Source organism: Bombus vancouverensis, chromosome 9, assembly GCF_051014615.1.
Source record: "Bombus vancouverensis nearcticus chromosome 9, iyBomVanc1_principal, whole genome shotgun sequence".
NCBI classification, from domain to species: domain Eukaryota; kingdom Metazoa; phylum Arthropoda; class Insecta; order Hymenoptera; family Apidae; genus Bombus; species Bombus vancouverensis.
This window is the reverse complement of record NC_134919.1, coordinates 14,979,641-14,992,725: the sequence shown is the minus strand read 5'-3', so window position 1 is coordinate 14,992,725 and position 13,085 is coordinate 14,979,641. Positions and strand designations below refer to the sequence as shown.

Below are 13,085 nucleotides of genomic sequence, written 5' to 3'. Positions count from 1 at the left end.
ATGCAATTTTATAAACAACAGACAGTATTCTTTATTTGACTATATCAAGATGACAATAAATTTGTTGCAGTAATTTGTAGGTATTTAAATTATAACTTACAATATAAAAAGTATCTTTAAGATTATCGAGTCAATTTACATGTCTTCCGTGTCACTGTCTGAATCTTCCGCCATTGCTTGTTTCGCTTTTGCCTCAGCATCAGCTTTTACGTCCGCCGGTATACGCTCGTGCCTTCCATTCGTGTGTTTACCAACCCAGCTCATTTCAAGCTCAAACTGCTTGTCTTTTAATTCATCGTGAACAAGATAAATTATACGTGCTGCTTCTTTTACTAATTCATTGCAAGTCATTTCAGATAGCTTCAATTTTTCAATTTCCGTCTTTGCAGACTGTTTTGCCTTGCCTACAGAATGATGTATTTAAATATAATGGTTGTGCTGTTGGTATGTATTAATATATGTGATATGTCCGTTTTAAATATATACATCTGATTATCTCTACAAATATCAGAAATTCGAAAAATATTTCAGATGATAGTTGTTTGATTTCATGGGGAAAACTTAATAAGATATATCGATTCTTTTTTTACTTTCTTATTTTTCAGAGATTTCAATAACATAACTTTTTAAAATGAACAATTTCTTATACACCATTCGATGCATACTTTAATTCTCTACAAAAAAGTATTAAGGTACCTTGATTAAAAAATGATTGGTTCGAGAGATATTTTAACTTTACTTTCGTAAAACTTATCGTATGAAAGGCAAGGAAAATATAAACATAAAAACGTTGCGTTGCCTTCCCTTGCCTTTCATACAATAAATTTTACAAGATTAAAGTCAAAATATCTTTCAAATTAATCACTTCTGACCAAAGTATTTTAATATTTTTTTGTAAAAAATTAAAAATTGTATCCGATGTTTATAGATGTTTATAGAAGATGTTTATAGAAGATGTTTATAGAAATAATCATATGTATATATTTAAAATGGACATATCTCATATATTAATACATACCAACAGCACAACCGTAGTACCCATATGAAACTCCAGAAGGATCTATCATATACATAGCTGGGCCATCGTGTTCATATGCACCAAGTATTACAGAACAGCCGTATGGCCTGACTGCCGAATACAAAGTATACGCATGCATGTACATAGAAACTCTTTCGTTTAAGTATTTCAGAGGAATACCAATTCCATATTGGGATTTGTAGCTAGATGCTTCGGATCTAGCGATCTCTACGATCTGTCTGGCATCGGATATCAAACCAGAAACTGCCATACCAAGATGTTTGTCTATATTGAATATTCTTTTATTTGTGCCAACCTCATAAAGCTTGGAAGTAACTATCTTTTCCACAGCAAATACAATGCCATCTTTTCCTCTTAATCCTATAACTGTTCTATAATCAAAGCAATATAATTTTCAAATAAATATTTTAAACTATAACAAAAGTTTATAAATTATTGAAAATTCTCTGTGTCACTGCAGTATCTTTAAAGTCTTGTGAACGGTGTAGATAACCAAATCCGCAAAAGATATTTTTAGGATAAATTGACAAATAAAACTATTTGAACACTCACCCTCCATTTTCGACGGCTTTTTGTGCATATTCCACTTGAAACACACGTCCGTCAGGTGAAAATTGAGAAGCAGACAAATCATACTGAAAATCAGAAGGAGGTTATATTTTATAATTGTTCATAACTAATGGATTATCACAGTTTCTTTTAAATTAATACACTATATATTTACCCCTGTGCCTATGGAACTCATTTTTTAGTCAATCGTAGTTATAAGTACTGTAATACTATTACAGGCAAAAATTGTTTATATGCTCAAACGGCGTGAATAGGCGAAAATCAAAACTTGATCGTCAATGCTGTATGCCTCATCATGATAGGTTAGTTGTCAAACTGCAGAACTGACGTCTGGCGGCGAATACGAAAGCTTTTACTTTTTAAACGACTGTGATACTAATGCGTTATTTCTTCGTCGTAAAATTGAAATAAAATAAGAAAAATTAGGTAAATCAACGTTTAACGTTTTAATTAAGTATCTCGTTATGTTTAAGATAATGCATATTTTGTCAGATACTACTGTTTTTACGTTTTTTCAATAAAAATTAAATCATTTCCAGGAAAGGAATGCTAGAAAACATCAAGATGGCGCATATGAATACGAATTTGAAACTGCGAAGTAAGATTCTTGATAGTTTTGGAGGAAGAAGCAGGTAACTAAATATGTAATATGTTAAAATTATGCAGATATACTGCGTGTATATTGTTAGTAATTTTTCAAGCTTTATGGTACATGAATCATAAAATTCTAGATATATCTATATGTCGTTTGGCTGTCGGTTCCGCCGATGGGCCGTCCGACGCCGTACTGGTCTCTAATAAAATAAAATTTTTCAGCACAATCTGAATATTTCAAGTTCAATTCTTCGTGCACTTAAGTACTTCGGTTTTTACACTGTCAGAAATTAATTATATAAAGCCTAACAATCATTGTAATCTATGACGTTACTAGAAAAATGATCAATTTGTTTAAAAAAGGATAATTGATAGAGGTTAGTTTTTTCAATTGACACTAATTATCAAATTGACAAATAACAAAAAAGAGCTCTATGGACAAATGTAATAATGGTAAAAAATTAAAGGAGTCATTTAGAAGCGTACAATTTATTTTTGGAAGCATCCAACAAATACTATAGGTTCTTCCAGAGCATCAACTATTAATTCAGCATGTTTTCATTTCCCCTCTTCTTTCAAAAAATTCTTAATATTCTCTTTCTTGCAAGTATATTGAGGCGGACAATTATCTGCAACACCATGTTCAATGGCTTTTCGGAATTCCGTCACTATTTGCTGATACTTCCCTTCAATCGACGAACCTCTGAAAAGTAGATACAGCTATTTTTAAAAATTATAAGCTGCGAATATTTATGTACATTTATGCCTTTATGAACACAAAGAAACGGGACCTGAGTAGAGATTTATTTCATGTACTAAATATTATGTATAAAAAATACTTTACTTTGTATATTTTATACATTTTTGAATATTATATGCATCTTATTTATCCTTTGTATCTTTTTTCCATAAAGGCATGAAAATTCATAATCTAGCGCTAGACGAACTAAAAGATATATTTAGAAAAATTTATTATAAATTACGTACTGGGGTAGCAATTTTATCGTTTGGATGATCATTTCTGCAGCTCCTAGATATTCTTTCGCGACGTGAGGTTCTTCACAAGCTGCTCTATACAGACACGTATCTCCCATTAAGTATCCTAATGCCAACGTAACTTCAGCTTCAGATACCACATTTTCTAGAAATATATTATTATTTTCAATAATTGGTATGTCTAAATATAAGAAAACATTGTTCAATTTTGATAATTGTTTCGATAAAATACACCTTCTTCTAAGTCGCGTCCTTTGTAACCATGGTGGCCTAGATATCCTGCTCCAAATACGACTGCTTTCAATACCAAAAGTAATAACAAATTTGATAAATTCAGATTCAATACCTGTAAGAATTGTATCGTTAAAAATTAATACTTCATCTATTCTTAATTCGTTTATTTTATAATTTCTGACAAAATTACTTCAGTATGTTCAGTTTTGTAATAATTTCTGTTATCATTATTATGCTACTGTATAAGATATTTCTCACCAAAAATGTTGAAACTATGTAGACGAATATTTCACGAATTAAAATTAAATAATTTCGCATAGTGCAACACGAGGTATATGTGTTTGCTTCTGAAGCAGAGGCGAAATCAAAGATTCCAGTTGCCTTTACTTTCTTAAATTGAATATAAATGTATTTGACCTAAGCTAAGGTGCTAGAAACACCTTGTATACGATATTAAATATGTACATAATAAATATAATTCACTATTATATTTATAATATATTATTATATGATGACATACCTGACTACTAGTCGAGGATCTTTGTACAAGCTCCTTCGCTATTTCCATCAACATAGAAACTCCATGCTTCTTATTACTTGGTTCCTTAAGAAGCTCTTTATTGCCTTCCATGTTTCTAGCAATAACCCCATAACTCACTAATCCCATGATAATCAAAATCTTCGCATTTAACATCATTTTCTGTCGACTTAATTTAATTTCTCACCATATACACAACAGACTGGACTTTTTGGTCAAACTAAAAGTATCTCACGAAACAAATCAAGTATTAATTATAATCGAAATTATTCATCGTACAAAGAAAAAATTATTGTAAGTTCTCGTGTAAGAGAAAAGTCGTGTACTTCGCGACATGAGAAGAACTAAAGTAACGTCGCAGACGATGGGAGCGGTGATTTTTATAAGGTGACGTTTTCTGTTGCCAGCAAACCGTACAGCTCGTTTATTTTTTATCTGCGCGCATCAAAGAAAACTATGGCCAATCTCTCTTTGTTTTCACCCATTGTGATGGTGTTCCATACACAATTGTTAATAACGTTTATTAGCCACGCACCACGCGAACTTTCATTCGTCAACGTTGACGGAAATAAACGGTGAAAACTCTTGCAAATAACTTCTACAAGTTTTCTTCTATGTATTCTTAATCGTTATTCTATACGAATAAACAATTTTTACTGATTAACAGATTTCGGATTTTCATGGATTTATGGAAATTTTGGAAATGAAAAATTACACAAAATGCACGTGATACAGTACAGTATTCTCTATAATATCCAGAAAGTAAAACAATTTTTTATCCAAGTTATATTTTCTTAAATGATGATTCATGGAAATATGAATTTGCTAAAAAATTCGCGGGCTATTGATTCAGAGTTTTCTTGAAGATTCATTATATTATATTTTAGCATAATTGTATTATTTATATTATTTTTATATTATAGTATAATAGCAGTAACACCATTGCTTTTGATCGTAGCTACTCGTGATGGTATACCAACTGTCGTCCATTCGCAATGTGTCCAAGTTTCCACCTCAAAAAGAGCGCATAATCGATGAGAAATAGGGAAAATGACAGTGGACAATGATGATACCTAACACGAGCAACACTTGTAACAAAAGTATCAGCTGCGGTTACGGATCGTAGACTGGTTAAATATTCATCAATAGCGTGTCTGCGGATCGTCTGTAAGTAGTCAACTAGAAAGTAAGTTTAAAGCTGCTCAAGTATTATGCACCCAAAGCAAAAAGAAAAAAGAAAAAATGTCGATGTGGAGAAAAATGAACGCAAGAAGAAAGAAAAATGTTTCGTCAGAAATATTCGTGGTCTCGAGGAATCTTGTTAATAATTAATAATTCGATTACTCTTTACGCTGTCAAATTTTTCATCTCGTCTTTTTACTTCTTGTTGCTTTGGGGCATAATTTATCATTTAGAGGAATATATTAAGATTTTCTTCTCGTAATACTTCTTTTATCAAGTTAATGGACAGTTGTAAAATTTGCAGAAGTATATTATTTATTTTTCATTGCGTGTAGAACAGAAACATATCCCATCGAGGTTTTTAAGACCTAAACACAAGAAAAAGAAATTGCTCTGTATATGTTTATGTAAATGTGAAATGTCACATATGTATATTGTTCTTTTTTATATTATTATTCGTTTTCACAGCCCAGACGAAGGGTCTGGATTACGTATTTTTCTAACTTCTACACATTCTCGCATTTCTTTTAGAATATTGTTCTATCTAAAGACTTTCACCAGTTTACATTCCTATCTTAAACATATACATACATCTTATCTTATATTTGAACTAAATCTTAAATGTATAGGGCGTTTACGGATTTATTAGCCAGTGTTTTTCTTGTAAATTGCATATGTTAGAAAAAAGTGGTCGAGGAAACAATTTTATAGTTTTCTATGACCAGTGTAATAGCATATATATATATTTTTAATATTTTCAGTATTTTTCAAGAAACGAGAATGAACTACAGTTTTTGAAGCAGAATGCTGTACGTTTTTCTATCCCATACGAAAGCGCATAACACGACGAATTTATCGAATGCACATTTCAATTCTGCTAATGACACGCTTGCGTTATAACACATTTTAGAGTAAATTGTATTATGACTCGTTCACGCTTACCTGAGAGAATAGCACTAAAGTAAAGGAACAAAATTTGCCTGCTGTAATTTTTAAAGGCGAAGCCCTGGCACGACACATGATAATTATAAGCCATCTTGCATTCTTGGGAGGTAAATTGTACCATTCGGCATTGTACACCGTGTCAGCAATTTCTGTACTCTGAAAAAAATTGCAAATTTTAATTACCGAAAACATCGATTAATTAATTTTTCTTTCATAAAAGGTACCTCGGAAGTTAGTTTTTCGCCCATGTAACAATATAGGAACAAATGCAACATCACATAAACTACGTATATCAGCAGAAACGAAAGTTGCAAAATCATGTATTCCATCTCTTGCTCTCCAAATGACTATAAATTAAATGATGTCAAAGATGGTGTATTTATTTTAGAAAATTTGTTGATACTTTAGTGCGATATACATTTGGAAAAGGTATGTTTTCTTCGTACCATAATGACTTGGTAAGATTGAGAGCATATCTGAATGGTGCAACTCAGCATTTGAAGGAGGAGCATCATGTTGAAAGAATTCTCTATCTTGTTGGCGAATCTTAGATATGCATACGACATGATTAATAATTGTCAGATGGCAAAATTATGCATTTAATGTTTAAAACAAAGAAAGTAAAAGATGGACTTAGAAAGATTTTAAATTCTCGAATTTCAATTTCGTTAATTAATATCTTATAATTCTTCTTATTATAATTTATACTCATCACTGTGCTCCTTCCATCTTTTTTACCATCTTCAAAAAGAACAAATTTTTTGAATACGAACCTACTAATATATTCATGCTTCTGAATAATTTTCTGCAACTTCTTTTCCAGATCTTTCTTATCGTACGAATGAATCTTCCGTAAATCGTCTCTCAAATTCGAAAGCTGTCCGCAGACATGGAAAATCAACAGAACGACAAAAGTATCTACTGCTGTGTACGTAGTGGCCGCATAAAAAGTAGCCATGAATTGACCGATCATTGTCAATTCGTAATTTGGACTGATGGTAATGTTATAGGGGAAATAGCCACGATAGAACAGCATGTTGTCACTGTATCTCATACTAAACAACCGTGCAGGCACAAAAGCGAGAAGGACAATGTTGGCCATCAACGTGCTTCTTATTGTAGTCTTTCTAGTGATCCTCCGGATGTTCACCATTGTTTCTCGTTCGGCTTTGTCCGTCGTTGTGTTCCAGTCATTAGCCATGCACTTTACCAAAAACTTTAATGCTTGCAATAAGAGAAAATGGCAGATAGAGCACGTCTTGAGAGTCCGTTTTGTTTGACAATTGAAATATGATTAAAGAATATTGTAGAATATAACGTAGATAGGTAATAGAATATAATGAAGTAGAATAATAGAATAAGATTTATATAGTTTATATTTGGCAGTATTCTTACTGAAAAGAAACATGATAAATCCTTACTTGTTAATTTTCTGAAATGCTTACGTTTGCCTTTGATCCAAACAGCCATAGCCTTCATAAGTGAAATCGTGGTAGTAATATTAGTCGAAAGATTCTCGATCACCAAGTTAGAGTTACCCGCGATTAACAAAAGATTAATAGTTTGCGGGGCACATGCGAAGCACACCATCATGATAAACGGTAACAGAATGTGATAACTGGAAGGCCGGTTCCATTTCCTTTCTTCCGGCCAGATACCCATAAACTTTAGCATGTGATAGTTCCAACCATACACATAGTTTAAATCTATGTTTCCATCTATCATAAATAGGCGCTTAATAAATAATTCTGCATGCCAATAATATATATATATATACATAACATTTTTTTTCTAACTTTAGTATTCTTCAAAAATATAGTCTCTATTTTTTTTGGTATTTTAAATCTAAATCATTGTTTACTAAAAAATAGTTTTCGACCTCAAAATTTAATATACAATATTTCTTTTTCTGTTTGCGGTGTATGTATATTACTTAAAAATATAATTTCCTTCGCTTTTACTCCTTTTGTATTATTTTCACTTACATAATCATTTATTTTTAACAATTAAGATGACAAAAGAAAATTTTCTACAACTACTGCTACATTTTACAAATATTTTTTATCTAATATATAACATTACCTTGTTGGTTATCCATAGAGGCCCTTTTTCCCATAACTGAATCACCTGTTCTTACGTTGGGGAGCTATTCCGTCGTTTTTCTCAGCGCATGTCCCCTTCATGCAGTTAGAATGCGCATTATGATATCAATTATTCGTGAATATGCAGTACAGTGTCATTCTCAACTTTATGTCGAAGTAAGTTGAATCTATCATTACAGTTTGGCTGTTGCAAGTATGTATTCATTTGTAATTATTCATAACTTCTTCCACGACACGAGAAAATAAAAAAGAAGCAAGTGATGCCTGCGTTTTTGCAACTCTCTCAGTATATACTACGTTCCTTTCATGGATGCGTGTCAAAATTCACAAGTAAAAGAAATTGGATTACATCGAGCAAATAATCTATGAATAATTACAATTATTACTAGAAGGTAACGTTGTCAAAGAAATTTGTTTAGTCGATGAATATAATGCCCAGGAATTCTATAAAATATAAAACATACAGTTTGTAAAATTATGTTTATGAAATAGATTGAATTAAATTTGTACCGGTTACATTTATGTAGCATGTTTATTATATTATATTTGTAGGATTAATATATAAAAATAAAATATAACGTAATTAAAAATTTCATTTCTCTTCTATGCAAATTTTTTAAATGTGTAGTTATATAGTAATGCCAATACCTTCAATATAGTACATAGTCCAGTAACGAACTTTCCTCTGTCATATTCTTCACTTAGGGTTTAGGTAGTTCCAGAAGTCTATGTAAGGGCAGTCTTTCCCTGTACGCTGCAGTGATACAACGTATAGATAGCTCTCCGCGACATATCGCTTGCTTTTTATTTGTATCTAGTGGTTTTCTATGTTATATTATACAAGTGCAAATTTTTTTTATATTAATGACAGCAATATCATTGTCTTCTTATAATATTATGTATATATAATATAGGATGCATTTTTTTATTTCATATTTTTTTCTTGCAGGAAGTTAAAACGGTGAAGTGAAAATGACAAGGAAATAACGAAAAGCAGAAGACGTGCTATTTCAACGAAATGTGAGTTTTATGAATATTTCAATGTTTTGATCGTTTTACCAAAAGATTCTTCGAATGTTTGTGCAATTACTTCGGATAAAAGCATTGTTATGGGACTATATGAATCGCAACATGAACCTCTGAACGGATATCAAAATATTTATTCAACATGTAGCGTAATTTTATAAAACGTTCGGTTTACAGTGTTTTTTTATTTTTTCTCTCATATACAAGAACCAATATATTTCAACCATACGATTATGTTACTCTTCTCCGAACAGTCAATCCTTCATGGCTAACAATACTGAAAGATATCCGGCAGACGTTTTTAGAACCTAACAAAATATCATTGTCAACTCTTCTGATCCATGTCTAACTGTATGTAAAAATCCGCTAGAAAATAATTTAGAATCATGATCGTTTGACTCACAGCATTAAAGAGTTCGAGGGAGAAGGGACTGAATTTTCCAGCTGTTATTTGAAACGATACTTTCGCGCGACATATTACGATAATTAGTGAAATGGCGTTCTTCGGTGGTAAATCGTACCAATCGCACTCGTATGCTGATTGCCCAACACCGGTACTCTGAAAGTAAATGTTGTATTAGGGCGTGTGGAGTGTTACTTTTGCAAGAAAGAAATTGAACTTTTGTTCTTTAACAAAATTTTCATTTATATATAAATAACTCACTTCCCCTAGAAGCATTTCTCCTATATAACAATAAATAAAAAGATGCAGCATAGTATAAATTACGTGTATGATGAAAAATATCATTCCAACTATTCGTATGTCCGCTTGCTCCTGATCTACGGACTAAAATGGAACGGAATGTACATTATATAGTAATTTCTTATCTCATCGGAAAGATATCAATGTAATATTAACTTCAGCATACAGTTATCATACGATATCCAGTCAGACAAAACATCGCTGTGCAGATTACAGTCTGAACAAGTAACGTGAGATTGAAGCAATCTTCCACGATCACGGCAAACCTTGGATCACAAATGCTTCTTTAAATCCTAATTTAATTAAATTATCGTTGGGCATTTTTCATTTTTCTAAATTTATTAACATCTTCTTTTGTTTAAGTAACACTTAATTTATTTTTCTTTTCTTTTTTTTAAATAATTGGTGAGGGAAATAAATCTTCTTTTAAGACCTATTTTAATAAACATTTTAATAAACATTTTTAGTTCACTAATAGATTGTTTGTACCAACCTAGATAACAGATTGTGCCTGTTCACAATGAATCCCAGTCGTTCATGGAACCTTGCGTAATTATTATCCTTCTTCGTCGCGTTAGCTAGATCCTCGAGTGCCATTCTAAGAACAGTTAATTGACCGCACAAATGTAACACAGGAACCGCAAGGAACGTGTCGAAGCAAGAATAGGATATCCCGGCTAACATCGTGCCTATAAATTGTCCCAGCCATGTGAGTTCGAAATTTGGACTCTTGCTGGTGTTGTAAGGAAACGTAGCTGGATGAAGGAGTCCTCCTAGATCGGCTTCTGACGCACTTTGCATATTACTCCAAATTTGTAGCGATATAAAAGCGAAAAGCATGAGATACGTTAGAGTGGAACAGACTATGGATATCATTCGACTAATTTGCGCGTTCTTTAACATCGTTTGACGATCTTGATTTGCGATTGGCTCGGTCCAGTCGTCGAACATTTGGCTGAGTAACAGCGTTAAGGCTAAGAAGATATTAATTGTTATATGTATATTATATTTGTGGATATCGTCACATATTTTAGAAAAATATTAATGGGTAATTGGGTGCAGCATCAGTAATTAGATCTTTCTGTTTCTAGTTAAATTAGCTCACGTATGGCCTATTATACATACTTGATGTACGCAAGTATGTATTTCGAAATTAAGTATTGATAGGGAATAAATGATTTTACGTATTGATACTAAAAGGGATAAAATTAATTTAGCTTGATTTAAAACCTTGACAGATTTATTAGCTATGGATATTTATGCATTTATGAGAAATTTAGTAAAAATCTATTGAATACAGATTCATACGGCTACATAAAATATTCCTTAGAATATTACAAGGGTGAAATAAGTCTCCGTTTAAACTTTACTTCTTTGACTAGGTAGATTTGGGAAAAGAAATATGTAAGTAAATAACCGTTAACGTAAACGTAAACGTAATCGTTACCGTAACCGTAAACGTAAACGTAAACGTAAACGTAAACGTAAACGTAAACGTAAACGTAAACGTAAACGTAAACGTAAACGTAAACGTAAACGTAAACGTAAACGTAAACGTAAACGTAAACGTAAACGTAAACGTAAACGTAAACGTAAACGTAAACGTAAACGTAAACGTAAACGTAAACGTAAACGTAAACGTAAACGTAAACGTAAACGTAAACGTAAACGTAAACGTAAACGTAAACGTAAACGTAAACGTAAACGTAAACGTAAACGTAAACGTAAACGTAAACGTAAACGTAAACGTAAACGTAAACGTAAACGTAAACGTAAACGTAAACGTAAACGTAAACGTAAACGTAAACGTAAACGTAAACGTAAACGTAAACGTAAACGTAAACGTAAACGTAAACGTAAACGTAAACGTAAACGTAAACGTAAACGTAAACGTAAACGTAAACGTAAACGTAAACGTAAACGTAAACGTAAACGTAAACGTAAACGTAAACGTAAACGTAAACGTAAACGTAAACGTAAACGTAAACGTAAACGTAAACGTAAACGTAAACGTAAACGTAAACGTAAACGTAAACGTAAACGTAAACGTAAACGTAAACGTAAACGTAAACGTAAACGTAAACGTAAACGTAAACGTAAACGTAAACGTAAACGTAAACGTAAACGTAAACGTAAACGTAAACGTAAACGTAAACGTAAACGTAAACGTAAACGTAAACGTAAACGTAAACGTAAACGTAAACGTAAACGTAAACGTAAACATAACACACAAACATAAACACAAACATAAACACAAACATAAACACAAACATAAACACAAACATAAACACAAACATAAACGTAAACATAAACATAAACCTAATCGTAACCGTAACAGTAAACGTAAACATAAACACAAACATAAACACAAACATAAACACAATCATAAACGTAAACATAAACATAAACATAAACGTAAACGTAAACGTAAACGTAAACGTAAACATAAATGTAGATATAAATATATATAGGTATAAATACCTTTCTTATAATATCGCAGAACGATCTGCTTAATCAATGCAAAGGCGATCGGTATATTAATCGATAGGTTTTCGATTATTTCGTTGAAATTAGTCGATTTCAATACCAGATTTGCTGTTTGTGGTGCACAGATGAAAGTAAACGTCACAATAGTCGTAAACCAGAATATTATACTCGAAAGTAATCGTGATCCTCTTGATACTTTTCTCGGTTCCGGCCACACACCGAGTAACGTCAAGTTGAAACGATTCCATCCCATTGCAAAGTCCATTTTTCCTTTCCAACGATACCTCGCGTAATTTTGAGAACGTACTAATTATGAATATATTACAATTATCAGCAATAATAATTGTAAACAATCGTTACATCGTAGCTTGAACGCATTGAGAACAGAACATTGTTTGGAATATTTACAATTTTATTTGTATCTATAGAACTATAGGAGGGCTGTTATTAAATTTAGAATTTGGTACTTGGAATTATGGAATACTATAATTCGTTTGAAGAAATATCGAATTTTTATCTTCCACTACTGTGGAAATCGTGTTACTTGAATTATATTTTCGACAGTTTATAATTCTTGAAAGGAATCTTTTAAAAAATGTCAATGAGTGGCGAATTTCAAAGTTGAAATTTTTCCATCGGTTGAAAGGATTAAATTCCGACTGAATCGAC

General features: G+C 31.9%; 4 protein-coding genes across 4 annotated transcripts; all 4 read right to left on the bottom strand.

The window, feature by feature from the left end:
* Positions 1 to 6: 6 nt before the first annotated feature.
* On the bottom strand, positions 7 to 1,922 carry Prosalpha7 (proteasome alpha7 subunit). Its single transcript, XM_033338308.2, has 4 exons — positions 1,764 to 1,922; positions 1,592 to 1,674; positions 1,019 to 1,410; positions 7 to 404 (listed from the first exon to the last, which is right to left on the bottom strand). Exons 1-4 carry the CDS (start codon positions 1,782 to 1,784, stop codon positions 136 to 138), a joined length of 765 nt encoding a protein of 254 aa, XP_033194199.1. The 5' UTR covers positions 1,785 to 1,922; the 3' UTR covers positions 7 to 135.
* An 839-nt stretch (positions 1,923 to 2,761) lies between these two features.
* On the bottom strand, positions 2,762 to 4,130 carry LOC117158915 (uncharacterized). The gene is made up of 4 exons (XM_033338311.2): positions 3,954 to 4,130; positions 3,434 to 3,545; positions 3,191 to 3,380; positions 2,762 to 2,906 (listed from the first exon to the last, which is right to left on the bottom strand). The coding sequence occupies exons 1-4, from the start codon at positions 4,128 to 4,130 to the stop codon at positions 2,762 to 2,764; spliced, it is 624 nt and encodes a 207-aa protein (XP_033194202.1).
* Positions 4,131 to 5,464: 1,334 nt separating this feature from the next.
* Positions 5,465 to 7,688, bottom strand: LOC117158947 (odorant receptor 13a-like). Its single transcript, XM_076621408.1, has 6 exons — positions 7,544 to 7,688; positions 6,872 to 7,322; positions 6,545 to 6,644; positions 6,323 to 6,445; positions 6,096 to 6,254; positions 5,465 to 5,521 (listed from the first exon to the last, which is right to left on the bottom strand). Exons 1-6 carry the CDS (start codon positions 7,686 to 7,688, stop codon positions 5,465 to 5,467), a joined length of 1,035 nt encoding a protein of 344 aa, XP_076477523.1.
* Positions 7,689 to 9,480: 1,792 nt separating this feature from the next.
* LOC117158946 (odorant receptor 13a-like) lies at positions 9,481 to 12,681 on the bottom strand. Its single transcript, XM_076621383.1, has 6 exons — positions 12,411 to 12,681; positions 10,423 to 10,903; positions 10,096 to 10,195; positions 9,891 to 10,013; positions 9,630 to 9,785; positions 9,481 to 9,534 (listed from the first exon to the last, which is right to left on the bottom strand). The coding sequence occupies exons 1-6, from the start codon at positions 12,679 to 12,681 to the stop codon at positions 9,481 to 9,483; spliced, it is 1,185 nt and encodes a 394-aa protein (XP_076477498.1).
* Positions 12,682 to 13,085: the final 404 nt, after the last annotated feature.

Coding starts and splice junctions, on each gene's coding strand:
- LOC117158915 (XM_033338311.2), bottom strand. CDS start 4,130: ATGATGTTAAATGCGAAGATTTTGATTATCATGGGATTAGTGAGTTAT. Junction 3,546..3,953: donor GATCCTCGACTAGTAGTCAG/GTATGTCATCAT, acceptor CAATTCTTACAG/GTATTGAATCTGAATTTATC. Junction 2,907..3,190: donor ACGATAAAATTGCTACCCCA/GTACGTAATTTA, acceptor TCTACTTTTCAG/AGGTTCGTCGATTGAAGGGA.
- LOC117158947 (XM_076621408.1), bottom strand. CDS start 7,688: ATGGTGTGCTTCGCATGTGCCCCGCAAACTATTAATCTTTTGTTAATC. Junction 6,446..6,544: donor AATCTTACCAAGTCATTATG/GTACGAAGAAAA, acceptor TTTAATTTATAG/TCATTTGGAGAGCAAGAGAT. Junction 6,255..6,322: donor GCGAAAAACTAACTTCCGAG/GTACCTTTTATG, acceptor AATTTTTTTCAG/AGTACAGAAATTGCTGACAC.
- LOC117158946 (XM_076621383.1), bottom strand. CDS start 12,681: ATGGACTTTGCAATGGGATGGAATCGTTTCAACTTGACGTTACTCGGT. Junction 10,904..12,410: donor TCTGCGATATTATAAGAAAG/GTATTTATACCT, acceptor ATATCTTCTTAG/CCTTAACGCTGTTACTCAGC. Junction 9,786..9,890: donor GAGAAATGCTTCTAGGGGAA/GTGAGTTATTTA, acceptor ATTTACTTTCAG/AGTACCGGTGTTGGGCAATC.
- Prosalpha7 (XM_033338308.2), bottom strand. CDS start 1,784: ATGAGTTCCATAGGCACAGGG. Junction 1,675..1,763: donor TGAGTTCCATAGGCACAGGG/GTAAATATATAG, acceptor TCTGATTTTCAG/TATGATTTGTCTGCTTCTCA. Junction 405..1,018: donor GTACTACGGTTGTGCTGTTG/GTATGTATTAAT, acceptor ATCATTCTGTAG/GCAAGGCAAAACAGTCTGCA.